This window comes from Branchiostoma floridae, chromosome 4 (assembly GCF_000003815.2).
Source record: "Branchiostoma floridae strain S238N-H82 chromosome 4, Bfl_VNyyK, whole genome shotgun sequence".
Taxonomy (NCBI): Eukaryota; Metazoa; Chordata; class Leptocardii; order Amphioxiformes; family Branchiostomatidae; genus Branchiostoma; species Branchiostoma floridae.
Genome location: NC_049982.1, coordinates 14244344 through 14266071, shown reverse-complemented (window position 1 = coordinate 14266071; position 21728 = coordinate 14244344). Strand labels below are relative to the sequence as shown.

The window sequence follows — 21728 nt, the reverse complement described above, 5'->3', positions numbered from 1 at the left end:
ATAATAGTAAAATATTTAAATGTTTATGTACTGTACTACTTCATGTAACTATGTAGAAATTCATATACAGCATAATTTTTAGTACTGTAACGGCACATGTTACAGTTTACCATCCCCAGTTAATTCATTGAATTGTTATCCAATGATAATTTCTTGTTATGACTGTCTTCAGACGTGTAAGGTACCATATTTCAAGAACACACTCAAAATTGCCATACCTGAAGCAGCCAGCCATCTCCAATGTTTTGGTAGAGTGCCCTGTTTGATGCAGAGTTCCAGCATCATCTGCAATTAATATCCTAGGTACAAATGTAGAGAAAGAATGTCAGTGAAGGTTTCCAATGTTATAAAATGGGCAGTCAACATTAATTCTCTCAGCAAAAGTAGAGCTCCTGATGACTGTCTTAAGGGATGCTAGTTGATGCCTTCATCACAGCATGGGTGTGTGCCAAATGAGAGTAACAGTGTGAAGGCTGCACTTGGCTTATGCTTGACTTGATCTGTAGAAAAGACATGAGCATTGCAATTAGCCACACAATCACTCAAAACTATCAGCGTATATAATATTCAAATATCCCAACACCCTAGGAACTAATATTTGTTGTGTTGATCTGAGTGTTACTATGGATAACGGTACAGAAGGATCTTCTGACACTTTCAGTTTCTAAAAAGTCTTGTTGTAAATATTGTTCTGTAAGTAACTATGATATATGAAACAGTTATTCTTTTATCTTTGTCCTTGGTTACATCCGTATGACAGCACTGCAAATTACTCCTTAAGCAGCTTCAAAATTATGTAACATTAGTAAGATGTGAATACAGAGTTGCAACATAAAGAGCTGAAATACACAATCATACAAAAAAAGCAAAATTTCTACATGACACATTGGCATACATATAATGATGATGTGGCTCGAGATGTTTTCGAGAATACAAAGAAACTACTAGGTCATTAACCCGAGTGTGCAATTTGCGACATAATAATAAAGTCACACTTACTCCCTTGAGACAAGGTAGACAAAGCGAGGCACCGGGCGACATGGTGAGCGATTAAAGTGTCATCCACCTGTCAAACTGCTGGCATCATGATAATTATCTTGTATATTATTGAAATAGTGTCAAGGGGTTTATTAACCCGAGTGTGCAATTTGGGACATGAAAATGCCGTCACTCTTAATCCCCAGAGACAAGGCAGACAAAGCGAGGCAGGGTGCGACACTGTGAAGCTAGTCAAGTGGCATTCACCTGTCAATCACAGTGAGGGCATTGTGTTATTTATTGCACTTGCACAAAGGATGGAAAGAAGTGTGCATTCTTCTGGAGAAACAACAATAAAATTGAACCTTGTCATTGCCAAACAGAAATGGACCCTTCATAATGTCTTAATTGAAATGCTCAAACTCTGGTAAAATTGTGAGTCAGACAAGTTTTTTTTTAGAACCATCCACCAGCACTTTTCATGTGTGGTTTCATCACTTGTTCCAACAGACATGCTTACAGTGGATCTAACTAAGGAAAAAGATTACTGAGGCAGACAGAGGGGGAACTTAGCAGAAGGGATGCAGGGTTGGACAAGTCCAATAGTCTGGTTGTCCTGGGCAAGTGAAAGTGCTGATCGGGCAAGCACATGTCCTATCCTACTTGCCCAATCAGGCAAGTAAAATTTTTCCATGAGTGTGATTTTGATATACTTGTTACTATTTCACATTCATGGTATCAAGCAATGGTCAACACAGGTGAATTTTAGAAAACTTGTCCAACCCTGGGATGGATGGAAAAAAGTGTGCAAAGCATCACTAACAGAGCACTTCTCTGACCAGACCTTGTAAGGGACATGGTACCAGTATCCAGATTATATCAATGAGGAGGATTAATAAGCCCCCGGTCAGTAAGAGATTGAATGTGTAATGTTACTGTTATGACGTGTGCCCACAAAGATGGTATACAATAATGTGTGATACAGACTGAGGCAGCATGTTGCTTTTTGCATATCATTGATTGCATATAACCTTGCTGATTGTATCACAGGTACATGATGTATATGAACCACAGAGAAACCTGTATTTTGTATCTGTCCCTTTGCTGGGGACAAACAAATCTGCCCATGGTAACCTCTCATTATAAAGTTGACCCAGGTTCAGAGGGGCGAGTAGGAACAGAAAGAAACAAACATGCTGACACCCGGGATTGAACCCGGGTCGGCGGATTACAAATCCAAAGTGCAAACCACAACACCAAAAGCTCTAGAGCCATTGGCATGGACAGTTTGGCAGCGCTTGAACCCCACTGTTACACCTGACCCATTTATGTTTAACTTATGAAAATTATTCATCTTGATGCAAGACTCTCCACTGTACAACCAAATTGTCTTTGATTCTTTTCATGATCATTTGCTTCAGTATCCAAAATATAATAAAAGTATGCTAATAATGCTAATAAAAGTATCGGGAAAGTACACGTACATGACTTCATCCACAGTTCTATTCTTTATATCTATTGAATCTGTGTTGTGGGTGAGTGAGTAAGTTTGTTTGAACCTTTTATTCATGAGAAACTCAAGTTGGCCTGTAGGCCACTTTTCATTGAGGTTATGAGGAAGATTGGGAACTGTTGCCATATTCATCATATTGTTATCTATCAATTACTGACTATGTTTAAGCTATGACATGTAATGAGTCAAACAACACTCAATACACTGTGTGTTGACATGACCTATCCTTTATTTTTTCAATATTACACAGAAAATAAATGGTTCCTGGAAGCATGCTGTTGACCTAAACTCAGATAAACACTAAGCGAAAAGGCCATAACATTTGCATTATCACTTATATGTAGCATCTCGCCTGCTCTCAATGATTAATAGTAAGCATTTTCTGTATGGTGTACCACAATGAGAACTAATGTGAAAGCAATATACATGTATATACATTACATCTACATGTTATACAATAAATTAGTATTCTACACCAAAGCTTGTACATTATTTCTTTATGTATTTATCAAAATCAAAGGGGATAGTTTCCTTTAAGTTAGCATCAAAAATGTGTTAATCTAACAATTCAACATGATAATACACAGCATGAGACTATATGATGGTCTGTTAAGAGATATATGTATGTTATGTACAATGTTAGGTTATGTACTACAATGATTGAGCTTATATTTACGTGTAAATGAAGATAGACAAGAACCAGTAATAATCTCTACAGACACAGGTATTGATACATCTTAAGGGAAACGTTAGCAGCAGAGTGATGATAAAGAGAAAACCTCTCACCTATTGCCAGCACAACAGATCATTGCCATATATAGCATCAGCCACTCACTATGACATGCAGCTGTACACAACAGAGAATTTTCCCTACACTAGTTACATTTCATTTTAACTGAATCATATTTTTTTCTGTAATATTGATCTTCACATGCAATTTCACCATGCAATTTTGTTCTTTACCCGTCACCCTGTGGCTGCTATATACTTTTTGTTTGATCATAATGCTCGAATAAACCATTAATTAATTCATTCATTCATTCATTCATCCATCCATCCACCTATAAATACACACACACACCCATCCACCCACCCACCCACCCAAATACAATGGAAAAAGATGAAGAAAGACTGAATGCACCTACAGGGTTCTTCAAAGACTGAGGTAGAACACAGTGGATAATGATGATGAATCAGATTCATTCATTCATCAATTCAACTGTGTATCAAAAATACTGGGCAATTGAAACAGAAACAGAAAAATAAAAAGTTTTCCAGAGAACAAAATAAAAGTGGCAGCCATGACTTCTGAGACTGAGAAGGATAAGGTGCGCAGGGCAATATCTTGAAAATGATAGAACACAGAATTGTAACAGCAAAAAAAAAAAATCATTGACTAGAAACCACCTACATGTACATGTATACGTGTATGTATGTAGCAGAAGAAGCAGAGGCAAGCCCAGACTCACATGGAGGTTGAATGTGGAAAAAAGACCTAAGAAGTGACAAGCAGCTCTTCGTATAGAGCTGCATGGGAGAGAAGCAAAAGATTGCACTGGATAGACATCACGAGGAGGACGGCCCTAGTTGACCCCAAGGCTCGAGAGGAACTAACTAAAAGTTCTTAGGTAAGGTGCATTAATATAAAAATGTAATAGCAACAGCTGTCTTGTATGGTTAAGGTAGATTTTACTCTATAATGTATAGCTTTACAAATGAAATACATGTACAGGTATCACCAAGAACCTGCAATTTAGATCTAAGATAAATTATTTCGGAAAAAAGACTCTCTACTCGGGTACTCTAAAGCATTATCAGCATGATTGAATGTTTCCCTGTAAACCCCAGGATCTCCCCACAGGCTCACTTGATACCTGCCCGACCTGTCACCACAATTCCTGGTGTTCTTGGAGGTCTGCTGCATCTTCTTACCACCTGTGACACGCTTGCGCATGAACGCCATCATCCTCAACTTCTGTGCCTCCGTGTTCTGGTTCGCGTCTGCATAGGTGTCCATCAAGATGGCCATAAACATGGTCAGCAGGAAAAACTGCATGGTCACCTACAATAAATGAGACACGCAATCATTAATAAACAGCACTGCACTCGTTTCCTCAGTAGACAAGGAAGAGTCCACAGTCATGACATATCAGCTTTCACTTGGAGACAGAAGTACATATAATGCAAAGTCTTGATTTTCCTCAATAATGAATAAACCTTTGATATATAAGTTACATTCAACGGTGTTTGGGCATGTTTAGATTAATAGCCATTGCATCAGTGAAAAGTCCAGCTTTTTATTTTATCATACATCCAAATCAATCTGCTAGTAGCAAATGACATGTACAATGCTAACATTATAATAAGAGAATAAGTTGCTGTACTTGTAGAAGGAAGAAGAAAATGGGTCCATAGATCCATGACACTTCCGTCAGCTCTGCGGTGTCAAAACTGCCGATGGTCATGAGGCAGATGGAGGCCAGACTGCTTCCGATGCTGCTGTACGTCTCCAGGTTAGAGCCAAACAGCAGGCTGCCCAGCTGAACAACACATGTGGAAAATGTTAAGTCATCTTTTCTCCACATTTACTGGACATAAGAAGTGTATTGTGAATCAGTTTATAAAATGTATTTTTCTATCAGAACTAGATGCTTTGTGTACCTACCATGTACCATGCAGTCAGATAAAATTATACTTGAAACAAGTATGTTTGTTACAAATTTTGTTGCATTTGATTTCAGATATCAATTAAGAATATTCTTGGTAACTTCCCCTTTAGTTCCACTGCATTTTACTTTCCCAACTGCAGTACCAATTAGATTACTGTATACATGTATACGATACAATAAAAAAGTTTAACTGATCCTGAATTACTAAGAAATAAAAAAAAAACATTTCCCCCTCCCCCCAAAAAAACAAGAATGAATGGACATACCTGAGTATAAGCCAACATAATGACAGCCACCACCATCATGAAGCCAGCCAGCGGTTTGAAGGCTGTACTGATGGTGCCAAACAGGACCTGCACCACCTTGTTGAACCTGAGCAGCCGAACCAGCTTGAGAGTGACACAGCAGATCAGGCCGGCCGTCACGTAGGTGTACACCTCCACCCAGCCGGTCGCACGGCGGTACACCGAGAACTGGGTGTGGCCGCCGGGCTCGCTCACCTGGTCGATCACGGACTGGGTCTGGAAGTACACGCCCAGCGTGGAGAAACCGGCCAGGATGACGAGCAGCTCCACCCAGTTCCACACCTCCAACAGGTACTCCACTGGACTTGCCATCAGCTGCTTTCCTGGGAGTGGGGTCCAAGACATGTGTTGAAGAAAGTCATCAATTCAATGAGCACAATGGCTGGAGTGTACAAAAACAACCACATTGAAAAAAGTTTCTACCAGATTTCTACTTGTTTATTGTGCAAAACATCTTGGTACATGTATCAGTTCACAGCATTCTTCTGTGGGCCCTCATGCCTTCGATTCCTTTAAGAATGAAGCTAAATCAGTTGTTTTTCTGGACATGACATACCTTCTCTAAATAAGAAGATGAAGAGGAACAGCACCATGACTCCCTTCAGGGCCAGTAAGAGGATTTGGGAGGTCTGGAAGAGGCGGAGTGTGGAGATCACGACTGAGGGGTAGGCGTTCCCGTAGTAGGTAAACTCCACCAGAAACGTTACCACGGAGAAAAGGTTGGCATCAGGATTATACATGAGCACCTCCACCTGGATAGAATTAAAGGAACTTAACTTTTATGTATGCCTGGTACTTTTTGTCTTTTTTGCTATATTCTCGATCCTAGAAGCCTTTGCATCCCTTTTTTTAGACAAAGGTTAAGTATGGTGATTAGAATGTCTGGAATGGTAATTATTTCAGGCTGATGCTACATGTACATGTTTGCTCCAAACAGAGAAAGTGCAATTTAGTATTTAAAAGCCCACTTGTTCACAAACATAACACACACCAATAAATGGAACCACACTAAAATCACAGTGACACAACAGACATGTTACACCAACAGAAAAACTTGCAGAGCAAGAACGACGAGCTTGTTGTTATATACCATAACAGCACGTGTGTTCTCATCCAGCCAGCCTCCATCCTGCAGCAGCTCTTCCCGTGTTTGGTTAGAGAAGAGGACAGAAGGATCCAAACTCGTGCTGTAGCCTCCTCCAATGTAGCTTCCATGCTCACCAAATGTCGGAAACCCTAAAGTAACACAGGAGACAGAAGTGACAACAGATGCAGTAGACAAGCACAATGCACAATGCTTTTATGATCTTTATAACATTAGACTGTAATGTGCTATACAATCGTGTCAAGTCTTTGAGTTTATTCAGATCTACAACAAGATATGTACATTTTATCTACTCTTTAAGACTTTCCAAGTTGCTTTAGAACAGCACATTGCAGATCTATATATATTATACAACTATATGTACAAAGTTTCTTTCTGTTTTTGCTGTTGAATTGATGTGTCAAAACTTGTCATCAATAAGAAATCCTAGTGCTACATGCTAATGATGTTCTACAACAAGAAATAGAAAACACCTCCATTAGAAGATTTCCTAGTGATTAAATACAAATTGGACAAACTTACGTGTCAGGACAATTGTAGTTGTCTGTCGTCCATTGAAGCCATGGTCCTTAATTAGCATGTCGCTTGTGCGCGGCATGCTCTCCAAGCTCTTTCGAAGTAAACAGTCGGAAGTGAAAGGAGGCTCCTCCCACTTCCTGTGTTCCCGTGAGTGATGACGTCAGTTTTTTAGAAGCAACAGTGCTGGCCGAAAACTTAGGGTGGGAAACTAAAAGCGAACCCTAGCAAGATACTAGGGCGGGAAGGACCATGGCTTCAATGGACGACAGACAACTACAATTGTCCTGACACGTAAGTTTGTCCAATTTGTATTTGTCTTCGTCCATATCAGCCATGGTCCTTAATTAGCATGACTTTGAAGCCGAGGCCAGCACTGAACAACCAAAGTGGAAACTAGAAGAGTTAGAAGGTTTATTATAGAACCTCTCGAATGTAGTAGCATTGGCCCAATTTGCCGCCTTCAAAATATCCTTAACAGAAACGCCAGCCTTGAAGGCAGCTGAAGCTGAAGCGCTTCTGACTGAATGGCCTGAGTACTCTTTGATACCTGCTTCAGACAACATTTGCTTAAGCCAACGGGCAATAGTGGAAGATCCAACCGCCTTATGAGGCTTGACTAACCCCCGAAACACCCGAGAGTCAGACGAGGAGCGAAACCTAGCAGTTCTCTCTAAGTATGCCCGCAGATAAGTGACCGGACACAACACTTTGTTGTCAAACTTCGCCACCCACAAAGAATGTGAAGGTTTGTCTGGACGTGACGTTTTTGTGACCTTATCAATAACAAACAAAATCCCCTCTTTAGACGAAGACATGTGACTTGTACTGAGCAGAGCTAGCGATTGTTCCCGACCAGCAGACACTAGCGCCACTAGCATAGCAACCTTGAAGGTGAGCTGCTTCAAACTCAGGCACTTCGCAGGAGACCACTGTCTGAGGAACTTCAGAACAACAGAGACATCCCAAATAGCAATATGCTTGGGCATGGGCGGTCTAAGCTCAAACACTCCCTTCATAAACCGGGAGACAAGGGAGTGTGCTCCTACTGGTTTTCCCTCTACATTGACATGAGTGGAAGATATTGCAGATCTATAAACATTGAGTGTTCTATATTGGAAACCCGTAGAAAACAAATGATGAAGAAAATCCAGTACCTTACTCAGAGGTGCATAAACGGGATCCAAACCCCGAGAACGGCTCCAGCGAGCCCATTTCCTCCACGCTGACGCATAGAGTCCTCTGGTCTTAGGACGCCAGGAGGCGAGGAGGATCTCTGTAACTCCTTCCGAAATGTCGAACTCTCGGAACTGACGCCGGAGACAGTCCACATGGCCATACGTAATGTGCTGCTCAGCGGGTGCTGACTTCCGTCTCCTGGTTGTGTGAGAAGCGACGGGTACCGAGGCAGCCGTACTGGTTTTCTCACGGACATTTCTAGTATCAGTGGATACCATGCCGCTGTGTCCCAAATTGGTGCCACAAAGTGCACTGTTACTTGGTCCTGGCGGACCTTCCTCAAGACCCTCTCGATGATCTTGAATGGGGGAAAGGCATACAGAGCTTCCCACTGGTTCCAGTTCATCGTGAACGCATTCGTCCCCAGACTCTCTGGGTCTGGCTCCCAAGACACAAACTTGGGTAGTTTCCTGTTGAGTCGGGATGCGAAGAGATCTACCGCTCCCGCTCTGCGCAGACTGGGACACATCTTCTGTATGGCCTGAAACACTTGTGGGCAGAGTGACCACTCTGTTGTGCGAGCGAAGTGTCTGGACCTGAAGTCCGCTCTTACGTTGGTTACACCCGCCACGTGATCGGCTGACAACAGGATGCTTCTCTCCACGCAGTAATCCCACAGGCTTAGAGCCAGATTTGAAAGGGCTGGCGACCTTGTGCCGCCTCGGCGGTTGATGTACGAAACTACGGTTGAGTTGTCCGATTTGACTCGTACTGTACAGTTCGCCCTGTCCTTGCAAAAGGCCTTCAGTGCCAGAAAGACTGCCAGCATTTCCAACTGATTTATGTGCTGTCCGCGTTCTGCGCGCGACCAACGCCCGCCTGTGCTCACGCCATTTGCGAATGCTCCCCAGCTCGGTTTCGATCACTACGTTTTCTTCCGGACAGTGAATCGGACGATAATTGTGAAGGCGTAGCTCGTCCCTCCACCAGATAAGGTCCTGACGTGCTGACTCGGTTAGTCGAACGGGAGTTTGCCAAAAACCGCCAGATTGTCGTAGACATGAGATGAGGAGAAGTTGCAAATGTCGAAGATGCAGAGGACCGAGCAGTACGGACACTGTGGCTGCTTGGAACTTCCCGATGACACTTGCTAACTGCCGTGCTGACAGGCACTCTCTCTCTAGTACTTCGCCAGCTAACTGGCTCAACTCCTGTAGTTTGACACCAGGGAGAAACAGACACATACTCAAAGAGTTTAACCCTGAACCAAGAAAGGTAATACACTGAGTTGGCTCCAGGACAGACTTACCCAAATTTGTGACAAACCCAACATGGGCAATGAAGTCTGTCGCTGTGATGGCATCTTGCCTACATCGATCACTACTGTCTGCAAAAATCAGCATATCATCTAAATAAATAATCAACCTGATGCCTCTACGTCTTAGGTGCGAAACCACCACCTTAAGAAGCTTCGTAAACACAAGTGGGGCGCTCGAAACGCCAAACGGTAAACAAACGAACGAGAAAAACTTGTTCTTCCACGCAAACGTAAGAAAACGGTGATGATTCGGGTGGATGGCTACTGTAAAGTACGCATCAGTGAGGTCTATTTTGCAAAAAAAATCACCTGGACGAACTAACTCTCTGACCATACCCAGGCTTTCCATTTTGAACTTTGGAACAAAAAGACACCTATTAAGAGGTCTAAGATTGATAACTGGCCGAAGCCCGCCTGTTTTCTTGGGCACTGTAAACAGTCTAGAAATAAACAAATCAGAACTGAAGGGAACCTCTTGAATTGCCCCTTTATTCAACATAGAAGCAATCTCAGAATCAATAGCCAAAACTTGCTCCCGTGTCATAGCACGGGTCCAAGGAATACTAGTTTGCACTGGCGGCGATCGTTTGAACGGCAACCTATACCCCTTAACTATATCCAGAATAACTTGGTCTGAAGTTAGCTTGCGCCAAACTGGCAAAAAAAACTTTAAACGCCCTCCATGAGGGAGGGGATTCGGCAAAGGATGAGGTACAGGTTGAAGTGCAGGCAATCGCCGGCGTAAAAGCTGATGTAAACAAGACTGGGAGATACTACTTAGATTTCTTCCCGTCTCCTGACTGATTGGAGGTGCGGGAAAACTGCGAACCCCAGTAGAACTTAGAGTTGGAGTTTCCTCCTGACTGGCGAGAGGGGGGAGGGCGGAACTTCCGATTGCCGCGAAAGCCACCCCTGCCCCTCGAGGTAGAAGCGCTCGAAGCGCCTCGCCCCCGCTGGGACGACTGCTTTGGTTTCAAAGTATCAACTAAGGCTTTCTTGCCTGAAGCCAATTCTCTAGCTTTAGAGCCCAAATCATTCCTCAATAACTGAGTAGGGTCATCAGGAATCAAACCAAACAAATCCTTAGCCGTAGGCTGATAGGAAACTTCCGCTAGAGATGATCTACGAACGTCAGCGATCTTCGAGTGAGCTGAGCCTAAGAGCCAAACAGCAGTAGCTGCACAGTCCTGCATAATATCTCTATCAGGCTCAGAAATCTCGCCGTTACATTCTTTCAACATCTGCCAAAGATTCAAAACTGGTGCCACTACATGCAACAACTTAGTATGAACCGAAGCTAGATTTCTATCGACCTGAAGAGCCGACTTACCTTTGTAAAAGTCGATCGACTTGATCATCTCTTTAGCGGCTGAATCTAACTCAGGCACCGACAGCTCTTTCGGAGCATTAGAGGGCAGCAAATACTTGTTTTGCCAGTGCGTCAAGGACTCTGTCTTGCGCTCTTTCTTTAAGTCGAAATAATCTGCGGCAAACCGCACCACGGACTGCCGGGCAGTCCACACTTTTTCCGGGGCGGCCGGCTCACGGTCGAACGGCACAAAAGACATATCGCTCGCCGCCGAACATGTTGACTCATCGCCGCTGTCAAAACGCGACCTCTTCGAGGGGGTAACTTCGGACTCAAGCTCAGAAGGAGCGCCTATATGCCTCTTTGCGCCGACTGAAGCGGCGATAGACCCTAAGATCTCTTTAACTCCTTTGAATTCTTCAGACATTAACCCAAACGCTACGCGAAGAGAGTTTTGGTCTTGCTGGATGACGTTGACCCCGAGAAGGTCTCTCAATTCGCCCAAATCTCCCGGCCATTCCGGCGTACGCACAGGAGACTTATCTCCGTTCGGCTCCCGAGGAAGACGAGGACTCTTCTGCCCCTCTAGCAGTAGCTCTTTTTGCCCGCTACTCTCCGGGTCCTCCGTGGAACGGCCGTCCGCAAGCGCGCCGTCTCCACGTTCGTGTCCGGGGGGGAGGGGGGCGCTGACAAGTTCGCGCTTGTCCCCGATACCACGTGGTGACGAAGAACTCGATTTACTACGTGAAAACTCCTCGCGAGCGCGTTTATCACTAGAAGAATGCCTACTGGACGAACTATGAGAACCATGAGACCCTTTACGTCTCCTACTATCCTTTTTTGAATCACTCATAGCGCTAGAAAAAGAAGAAAAATATGGGAACACAAGAGCTCGGAGAGCGTGACCACTTTCCACAGCGAAACTTCAAAAACTGACGTCATCACTCACGGGAACACAGGAAGTGGGAGGAGCCTCCTTTCACTTCCGACTGTTTACTTCGAAAGAGCTTGGAGAGCATGCCGCGCACAAGCGACATGCTAATTAAGGACCATGGCTGATATGGACGAAGACAACAAGACCTTTTCTTGCAATTTTCCAGGACTCACCTAGCCTAAGTACCATCCTCCGTAGTGATGGCTGACTCAATACTGGTTAGCAAGCAAAAGTATTGAGCCAGCGGTCACTACGGAGGATGGTACTAAAGGACTCACCATCAGTAAGAGATGCGAAAGTGTACACCCATGGCTTGAGCATCTCCTCACTATCAGTGTTGTTTGAAATGCTGCTGTTTTGCCAGCCAGTGCTGTAATTGGCTGTATCCATGTCCGTCAGGGAGAAGCTCAGGACACAACGTTTGCCGTATGTTTGCATTTGCTCAGGCACTTCACAAGGAAGTTCTAAGGACAAAGTGGACATTGTATTTTTTTGGTAGGCATTCACAGGGATTTAAAAGGCATACAGCCACACTTTTCAAAGCCATGTTGCATGGATTGCAAGTTTCATTCAAAGTTTACGTTAAACTGAGTGTACAAAAATGTACACCTGTAAACATCTAAATTTAGTTCATGATTCATAAATCTGTGTCAATTACAAAATGTATGTCACAGAAGTGTAATTAAAAAGACAAACAGCAAGTTAATTTATGTAACAGAATGTACAGCTTCATGATTCCTTTAGGGATGAAAAAAAATTCTACAAGGAAGACCTACATGTACGTGTGTAGCCAAACATTTCTTACCAGGTTCCAGTCTGACCTGGCGTATGGCAGCAGCCCCCACTAACCAGGACTTCCCATTTCCCATGATGACTGGTGCAGGATTCACCCTGCCATTGTACCAAGCGTTGTGGTACAATGTTGGGATGAGTCCAGCCTGGAGCCATGTCCAGAAGGACTCCACATCTGCAACCTACAGAGATGTAGCAGTCGGTTTAGTTAATTTTTATGTAAGTCATGTAGGGTAGTGAGTAAAGGAATGAAATTTGATACATTTTTTCTACTATAAAACTGATTGTGATGTTTTTCTTGGTCTTACCTCCTCAAATGTAAGTTCCTCTGTTTCATACAGAAGCGAATTTTTCACCGACTCATTCATGTGAAAAGCCATTGGATCTTTTTCATTGTACGCAATCATCGTCACCACCAACACGAAGATCACAAACAACCATACCTACAACAAATCACAAATTAACTCGGTGCTTTTTCAAAGCTGCATTTTAACAGGATATCTAATGAAAAGAAAAAATGACATTTGAAAATAATGAACATAGTATTAGTCAGTCAACCAAAGGATAAGTGGACAAAATAATCAACTCTTAGTGGTAGAAAAAGGGACAAATTACATGTATATCTAAAGCTTAATCACTAACAGCTGACAATGGTCTCTGCAACTGTGCTACAAATTATGTAGTTTAGACTGAGTTTGTTAGTTAGTTAGTTTGTGTCACATACTCCACATGTGTTATAGTAGTTCCAATAAGAGAAGAAAAACATGATCTTATTCAATTCATATCTAACGATTGCAGGCACAAAACAAAAGGAGTGCAGCCCCAAATTTAATTTGCTAATTTCTCTACAAATTCTGAGTAAGCATCAAGCAAAGAAGAACAGATGAGAACCTCAATAATTGCGCTGCGCCTTTTCTTGTCCTCCAGTTTCTTCAACCTAGCCTCAGATAGCTCTGCTTTATCAGGAGGCCTGGTCACCACAGGCAGCTGTGTGGGGGACACAAAAAGTCTATCAAACATGAAAACAGCAGCTTATAAAATTTGCTTATGCAACTACATGTAGTAAAAAATGTAAAATTGTTGGTCCTAACTTAATTCTAGGCTGTTCATTTTTTTATCCCTACCCTGTCTCTTTTGCTTGGCAGGTACTCCTCATCCTTGCAGAGTGGAACAGGCTCAGGATTTTCCTCTGTGACTGGAGACTGGGCAAATCAAGACACATGTAACTTACAACAGTTGTCATATGAAAGAAGGACACAGAATCATGCAGGCCTGATCATTTGAAAATGTTCAACATGCAACTTACACATTAAGCATTCTACCCTGTTCATTAGGGACAGTAATTACATGTACATGTATTTAAAGATATTGTTGGTTGAACCTGCTGTCTATATCAGTTGATACTGTCCTGCATGAACAGTTGTCAAATATGGCTTGAATCAATGTCCAGTCTTATTCTGAAATTGCTCACATTTTAGACATTGACTAGGTGATAAAAATCCATCCATCTTCAAAACCACTGTGACAGTATCAACTACATTATAAGGTTACTCAGTTTGCAGTAACACTCTTTGTCAAACATCTTCAATAGTTACAGTTTATCTACAAGCATTGAGATTTTCACCTTGAGGAAGAGAGCAAAGACCACCGCCACAACAACTAGCTTGACAGGCTGAACCACAATGAGGTCCGACAGGAAGGATGTGACAAAGGCGATGCACCAGGCCTCTGCCTTTGGCCGCCCAAATGACAGTGTGTACAGGACGGTGAAGAAGGCTGCAACAAAACTAGCTGACCACACCAGGAGCCAGCCTGTTGTAATAAACACAAACCGTTGTAGGATTTTTCTTAACAAATCCCATTGATCCCCACCAAAACCAACATTAATGCACCATTGTAACTTTGGGCATGGACTTTCAGTGAATAAAGTAAATGAAATTGTATCACTTTCAGTAGAGAATAGTGGGAGAAGGGCTGCATGAAATTAAAAAGTTGGATTTGTCCCATATTGTTGGCTATTGTGACATTTCATATAGCATCTATCAAATCAAAGGTAACTCCAAGATATTACTCAGTCTGCGTGGTAGCAGGAGCTGGACTCACCAATGCAAACAGACCACCATCGCACACCACCTTCCTCTTCTTTAGGATGAGCATTATGTTGTTCTTTGTGGGCCTCAAGACTTTTCAAGCTACTTTCATCTTCATCTTTAGATTTCTTGGATTTTTTGTCTTTAGATTTTTTGGGCGAACTCTGGCTTTTATTTGCCATCACTGATCTGTGTGAAAAAAAAGAATGATGAAAAGAAGTCATGATTGTACATTCACACCTTTTCTCAATATACTTCACAGAAGTTGGTAGCCAGACATTTTCACAAAGTTGAACAGATTTGTTCCCTTCTTTGTCAGCAGATTCTATCTGAGCTCTGGAAAAAGCATGCCTAATGTCTAATACAGTCCCTAAAATGAAAATCGTCATGATTGATGAATATCTCACTTCGAGTTAAATGCAAATGTCCTCTCTAGTCCTAAGGAATACATCAAGATGGGTTCTTGCGATGCAGTCTGGACTGATGGAGATGTTGAGAGTAATTGGTTCTGGTTGTCCACTGTTTTCTTCTTGTCCACAGGCTCGGCCAATGCAGCTAGCATCCAGGATTCACTTCTGTCAGGCATTGCTGCATGCTCTTCTTCAGAATCTGACAGATTTAGAGAATTACATGTAACGTTACATCACAATCCTCATGTATCAGTATCTATAAGGGAGTAGTTTTCATTGAGTGTTAAGCGCAGCTTGTTTGGCAAATCACGTAACAGTACTTAAAAGTAGACTTGAAATGAAACCACTCTAGAGTTGGTACATACTCCTCTTATTGATCTTCCTGTCTTTTGCCTTTGGTTTCCTCCTGGCATTCCTGAAGAAGAAGACGATGAGGAGGTTGACAGGCATGATGATGGCAGCACTCTGCAGGCTGATCATCAGCTGTAACATAGATCATTGACTCTTTTCAACTGGGACAAGTTGAAGATGGATACAAATAGTAAGCATTTATGCAACAGACTCAAGCTAAATGTACCAGTCTGTACTTGAAACTGTCAGTCATTACTTTACTGCAGTCTTTTCCAACAACACTTTCTCTTGTTAACATGTCAATTTTCACTGAATCATTTTTTCAGAACCTGAACCCAAATTTCTTGAACCCAAGATTCTTGATTCAAGGTTTTGACATAAAATTAAGACATTCTGAGTAAGTAAGAAAAGCCTACATGCAAGTTGCTCATGCACTTTATAATCACTGTTGTCATACTTTAGGGAGATCAATTGGTGGATCCATTTCAACCCCTGCAATCTGGATCTTTTCTGGTGGGTCAAAGTTGTCTCCTTGTCCGAAGAACATGATGTTGGTGACCATTGTGCTGTACAGGAGCGTCAGGCAGCAGGACAGGCGCTGGACACGGGTGAAGGGGCTTCGGGCAGGGCGTCCTTTCACAGAGAACCACAGATGGCTGTCGTTTACGTCTCTAAACACACGACAACAGTCATGATAACAGTTAGAACATAGGAGAGTTATGCAGCAGGGAAGCTACTGAAAGATGGTTACAGATTTTGAGCATGATGTGGTAAAATGGGCAGACCTATAACATGGCATTGCACAGCAAGATCTAGTGTTATAGTCAAACTAAATTCTCACCATCAGATGACTACATTGGCCTTAATCTGTCATCAAGATCTTTTACTTGCTGTAGACTTGGGAGACCCTAGCAGCTTTCTGTACTCTCATGCATAGTAGGATGGTTCAATATAGGTTGTAAATTGAACACTCAGTGTACATTGCCCTTACCTTGAGGTCTTGGACCGGAAAAGATTGACAAATTCTGTCATCTCTTCGGGGCTGGCTACGGGGATGAGGCGTTCAATCTTCCCATCATCCTCGCCGACAGCAAACCACCTGGTAAAGTCAACATCACAAGGTACAATGTAGCTATAACACCAGAAAAAACATTACCTAATAGTTTGTAACTGATCCAATGTGGGTGAGTCCAAGCACACTCAATTCCATCATACTGAATGGCCATCAGTTCTCGATCAAGACAAAGGAGGACACATCCATTTGTGTTTACAATGAACATGTATGTGTATGTCCTTTGCAGATGTATTTGGTGGCATGACATGTAACATTACGAGTTGTGAGCAATGGTAATGTGCAATTCAAGATGGGTGACTGTTCAAACCATTGGTAATATATTATTGCAAGCATTTCTCATGAGATGATAATATTTTACCAATCGTACCTATTACACATGAAGTAGACGATCCTGTCTGTAGCTTTCTCCTGAACCACAATCTGACTCAGGTACCTGTGGAATCAAAACAGGAAATTACAAATTGGCAAGGTGGTCATTTATCAGAGAATACATCTGTCTGATTTTTGGATCTATATATAGCCTTTGGGCAGAACACTTCTCAGTTTAGTACACTCGTCTGTCAACATGTACATCATAATAATAATTAAATGTATGTTCAACTTTTAAGACTTAAGTCGAATGTCAGATGTTACCATTCTGGGCTGTAGCCTGTGTTGTCGTGCCAAACATGGATGACATGAATCATCCCGATGATGTTACGTGACGACACCAGGAAGGAGTCAACACTGCCCTCTTCAAAAAGTGGACGATTCTCGTCTTGCAGCGCTATTGGTCCAGTCCGTCCATAGTCTCCAAACAGATTAATCCACACCTGCAAATGACATTGAAAAAATTCTAGTATAAAAATGACAATGTCATGTAAACAGTGGAGCACTACTGTTCAATACTTATACCCAAGGCTTTCAAATTGGTGTATAAAATTATGACATGTACATGTATAGCTGACAACATAAGGGAGGATCTTCATCTCCTCAACCTACACAGTGCCAACACTGAAGACAGGGGCTGCTGGTAAGCTGCATTGAAGCCTCTGCATCTACATGCAAGCACATACATGTGTATTACTCTGACGGGGAACAACAGTGTGTCAATAAACCAGACAGTGAGCGAGTGAGTGTTTAGACATAATAAAGAAACCAAATCTGACCGATGCAGTTGTCCCAGCTCCTCCTTTAAATCCTGTGTAGAGGGTGACCACATATTGACACCAGGGGTCAGGGTTCAGGATGTGACCTTGTGGTGGAGCAACACCAACCTGCAGGAATTATATACAATGGACAAAGGTCTTAGAAATATCATAATCACTTCATGCCTATTTGGAAAACTCTCTTAAGATGGTCATTACTGTATGTACACACAAAGTAGAGCAATCTAACAGGAGATTTGTAAGTACCAAATTGTTGACTCCAATCATTCACAAACAAACAATATCAAGTTGTTGTTTTTTTTCGAGTGTAGTGGTTACCAGTTGAATCACAAGGCTGGGGGTGCATTTGGTCATTGTGTGTGCTCAAGCATTTTCAAATATTATATACATTCTTAGTATTTCTTACTGTTCACAATACATCAGTTTATTGGTACATGATTCAAAATCTTACAAGCGCAACAATACCTTAGTCAGATCCCTTCTGTCCGCCTTTCTGGCCCAAAGGACTGCCAGAAGATACAACAGGAAAACCACCAGGACCAGGATCAATCCAATGGGGTTCTATGGGGTTATGCATGAAAATAACTTCAATACCACCTTGTAATGGTACATGTAAAGTACAGATAAAAGTTAACAAAACAACTTTAAATAACTCAAAATGAGCATTTATTTCATTGTTTAGTAATGGTGGTTAAAAAGCTCAACTCAAATTGAATGACTCAAAGACATACCAACAGCAATACCAACTATGACCGTGGTGATTTTTCACAGTCTGTTTTAACAAAGAGATTCAGATAAATCTTATTCAAAATATTAATAAGTACCTGAAGTATGTCCTTGGTAAACACCTCAGCAAAGTTGATGGGATTTGGAGCCACCACACCTGTAAATTTGGTGAGGTGGTCGCAACGACAGTGCATGTGGGTAGAATTGGACAGGGGTCCAGGCTGGAGGTACAAAAAAACAAAGATTTGTGCTTGTTACTTTTCATAGCTTAATGCTCATACCCATTAAGCTTAGTTAGTAAACACTATATACCTTTATCAAGAAGAAGAGAATATCAACTTTTTGGAATGTTCAAATACTAAATACTAATCTCAACAGTACTATCTCGTTTTTGGAAAACGTTCAAATACTGGATACTCCTACCACTAAATTATAAGACGCCATGGCAAGGTGAAAAAATTGTACAAAATTTCCAGGCAACATTTCCAAGTACATACAGCATATTCTACTACTTCTCCCTCCCCATCCAAACCAATCAATTTGATCGATCCGTCCAACCTTGCAAATCCGTCTAACCGAGCCAATCAGGCCAATCTATCTAACCCGGCCAATTTTTTCAACCCAGCCAATCTGCCCAACCAGGCCTATTTGTTGAGGTACCAGATTAGCAATAAAAACCTACCCTGCAACCATCATCATGCCAGAGATGGTCTTCCTGATTCCCCCACTCATCACCAAAGTACACACACAGGGTCTCCATCACATCCACAGAGAAGTTAAGGTGTGTGGCAGCATCTTCTCCATCCTCAAACTGGATTCCTGTAATTGAAGATATATAGATCCTTGGAACATTCAAATACGTTTACTGAAAGTGTGAACCTCCTACAGCTAGCTCCCAGTCTTAACAACAAGAAAAATGTGCTTGTAACCTGCAGTTGACAAATAAAGCTCCTTGGGGATTGCCTGGTCTTGCAATAGTGAAGAATTTCTATCTATATGATGATAAACGCACAGAGCTGTTCACATTACTTTCCACTTGCTCTAAAGACTTTGCTACTCTCTGTTCGATAGATAAATTCAAGTACATTCTGGGAGGCGATAATCCACATTGTGTACAAGTAGGCAAATATATCCACGATTGTTTATACCGTAGAACTAATAGTGTAAATGACATGCTAGACCCTTTATGTTGATGTATCCATACCTATAGATATCCATATATATGTGTTTAGTTGTACTGTAAGTAGTTGTTATGCATGTAGACCTTACGAAAGTCGCTGTACTTTTGTCGTGTCAATAAAGATTGTATAACAAAAGGTTACCGTAAGTACTGTAGTAGTTATTGTATAACAGCCAGGGAATAACAAGTACATAGCAGCCAATGTTTCAGTGACCATCTGTCATGTTCCTCAGGGCAATTCTGACTGGTTCACTTAGCAGTGCAGTTAGACATTTGCGTAGGTGTTGCTGCTAACAAATGTGATCCTAAGTGTACAGTATTGATGCATGTTACATAGTACTGTACACAATATACTGTAAATGCAGAAATGTTCGCTTTGGATTAATGTTCGTGGTTTTCGCGGTGACAACTTCACCTCGAACTTAAAACCACCACGAACATTTTTCTATAATGGCATTAGACTGCAGTCTATGGTGTTACCGCGAACTTAAAACAACCGCGAAAAGTTCCTTTTCCCTCTACCGCGAAATTAAATCCCCGCAAACTTAAACATTTACAGTATTCTTACACAACAATACAGACACTACACAATTGTCAGAAATCATTAAATGAGGTAATAGTTCCTGCATGCACGTAGAGAACAAAAAAGTTGCACATTACAGAAACATACAATTACCCAGGAAAAACAGAGTCTTGTTGACCACATCATCTTCCGTTATGTCAATCTCTGGCGGCTCCACAAGCCAGCTATAGGGACTGGCTGTTACCGTGTCGTTTCCTGCAGGGATGGTGAACAGGTCTGCCTGGGGAGTCGGCAGGGTGACAGTCCAGTTGTACACCTCGGGGGTGGGTGGGTCTTCCTTCCGAAGGAAGAGGTGGACCACCGGTGGGGGATCGGTGTAGTTGTGTCTGATGTTGATGTGAAGGGAGCTGCCACTGTACCTCACCAGAAAAGGCACTACCTGAAAAGTTGGTGACAGTGGTTGTATCAAACCAATGTATGGAAAGGACTGTCTACACAATGAGTGAAATGTATTCAGTATTTTCCCAGGACTATCATAGAGTGGAATTAGCAACAAGCACAGTAGGGGCATCATTGTTGGATAGTTTTAAAGAGCATTTGCAGATAGATGTGCAAAAGCCACCAGCTATGTAGATACAAATACAGTATTTTTCTAATAATTCTGGATACTTCTTGGGATAGTATTTACAAAGGTTTACATGTGATATTATGTACATGTAGTATTTCAAGATTACCGTCACATTGCCAACGTATGCTGAACCAATGTTCCACCCCAGCATAATATCCCCAGTGAAGTTGTCACGTCGTCTGATGATCATGTCAATAGGTGTTCCCAGGCCGGCCACATGGTTAGTGGCTTCACCCCTCTTGGAGTTGAGACCTATGACCTCACCTTCCACCAGTTGAGAGTTGTTGGAGTACTCAAATGGATTGAATCCAGCATGGATGATCTAAATGGGGTAATCAAAAGCTGCCTTAAATGGTTAAAAGGACATTGATGATTACTTTCACAAGAAAAAACTAATTGTAAAAGTTTCGATAATTTTGTGGGTTGCACTGGGAATATGTCTACTCACGCTCACACCAGTCACATTTGAATTTCCACTACATCCGTCCATCAGGTCAGCTACACTAGGAGCACCAAAGATGACGGGGGTGTCATCTCCTGCACGAAATGCACTGGCAGGGGGAAAGTCCTGTATTCAGATTTTTGTCCCTTTACCCTAAAGCTAAGGACACAACCCGCCGTACGTGTATTTGTCCGTTTTTTTTTTTTTTCAGGCCACGTCCGCCGAGTATTTCTAGAATCGTTCAGGCTGTACAGGGCAGGCACGTACGAGGGGCGAATCCGCAGCCCAATGGCACACAAAGTTTTCCCTGCACGTTAACTTCTACGGCGCGTCTGCGTGCTCCAAAATCTGTCGGATTCCCTACGAGTTCGTATGGAGGCGGTACTTACCACTTACGGATTCCAAAAGATTGCCCACGTTTTGGCATGTAGACAGCACGTATTTGCACGTACGACGGGTTGTGCCCTTAGCATTACTGTCATGGCACTAGACATAGGCTTGAAAAAGTTACTGTAACTTTTTCAATTGATTCCACTT

At 42.2% G+C, this 21728-nt stretch overlaps 2 protein-coding genes across 7 annotated transcripts in view; both read right to left on the bottom strand.

The window, feature by feature from the left end:
- Positions 1-1620, bottom strand: part of LOC118413585 — a 37158-nt gene extending 35538 nt beyond the window's left edge. Inside the window, exon 1 of the mRNA XM_035817111.1 lies at positions 219-1620. Within this exon, the coding sequence (XP_035673004.1) occupies positions 219-285 (67 nt within the window). The 5' untranslated portion in view covers positions 286-1620. The remainder of the gene's footprint in view (positions 1-218) is intronic.
- A 645-nt stretch (positions 1621-2265) lies between these two features.
- The window catches only part of LOC118413088 (polycystic kidney disease protein 1-like 2), a 40805-nt gene continuing 21342 nt past the window's right edge, over positions 2266-21728 (bottom strand). For 3 of the 6 annotated variants that reach the window (XM_035816243.1, XM_035816244.1, XM_035816242.1), the window contains 25 exons: positions 21198-21300; positions 20856-21071; positions 20275-20560; positions 19101-19237; positions 18517-18639; positions 18158-18253; positions 17693-17800; positions 17178-17356; positions 16912-16977; positions 16461-16568; positions 15927-16140; positions 15484-15601; positions 15116-15317; positions 14722-14897; positions 14243-14430; positions 13743-13820; positions 13510-13605; positions 12927-13061; positions 12632-12800; positions 12105-12290; positions 6556-6701; positions 6022-6217; positions 5427-5788; positions 4876-5031; positions 2267-4553 (listed from right to left, as the gene is read on the bottom strand). In XM_035816243.1, coding sequence (XP_035672136.1) covers positions 4251-4553; positions 4876-5031; positions 5427-5788; positions 6022-6217; positions 6556-6701; positions 12105-12290; positions 12632-12800; positions 12927-13061; positions 13510-13605; positions 13743-13820; positions 14243-14430; positions 14722-14897; positions 15116-15317; positions 15484-15601; positions 15927-16140; positions 16461-16568; positions 16912-16977; positions 17178-17356; positions 17693-17800; positions 18158-18253; positions 18517-18639; positions 19101-19237; positions 20275-20560; positions 20856-21071; positions 21198-21300 — 4147 coding nt within the window. In that variant the 3' untranslated portion in view covers positions 2267-4250. Of the gene's footprint in view, positions 4554-4875; positions 5032-5426; positions 5789-6021; positions 6218-6555; positions 6702-12104; positions 12291-12631; positions 12801-12926; positions 13062-13509; positions 13606-13742; positions 13821-14242; positions 14431-14721; positions 14898-15115; positions 15318-15483; positions 15602-15926; positions 16141-16460; positions 16569-16911; positions 16978-17177; positions 17357-17692; positions 17801-18157; positions 18254-18516; positions 18640-19100; positions 19238-20274; positions 20561-20855; positions 21072-21197; positions 21301-21728 lie in introns of those variants that run through there. The other 3 variants (XM_035816241.1, XM_035816245.1, XM_035816246.1) reach the window with 3 other exon arrangements.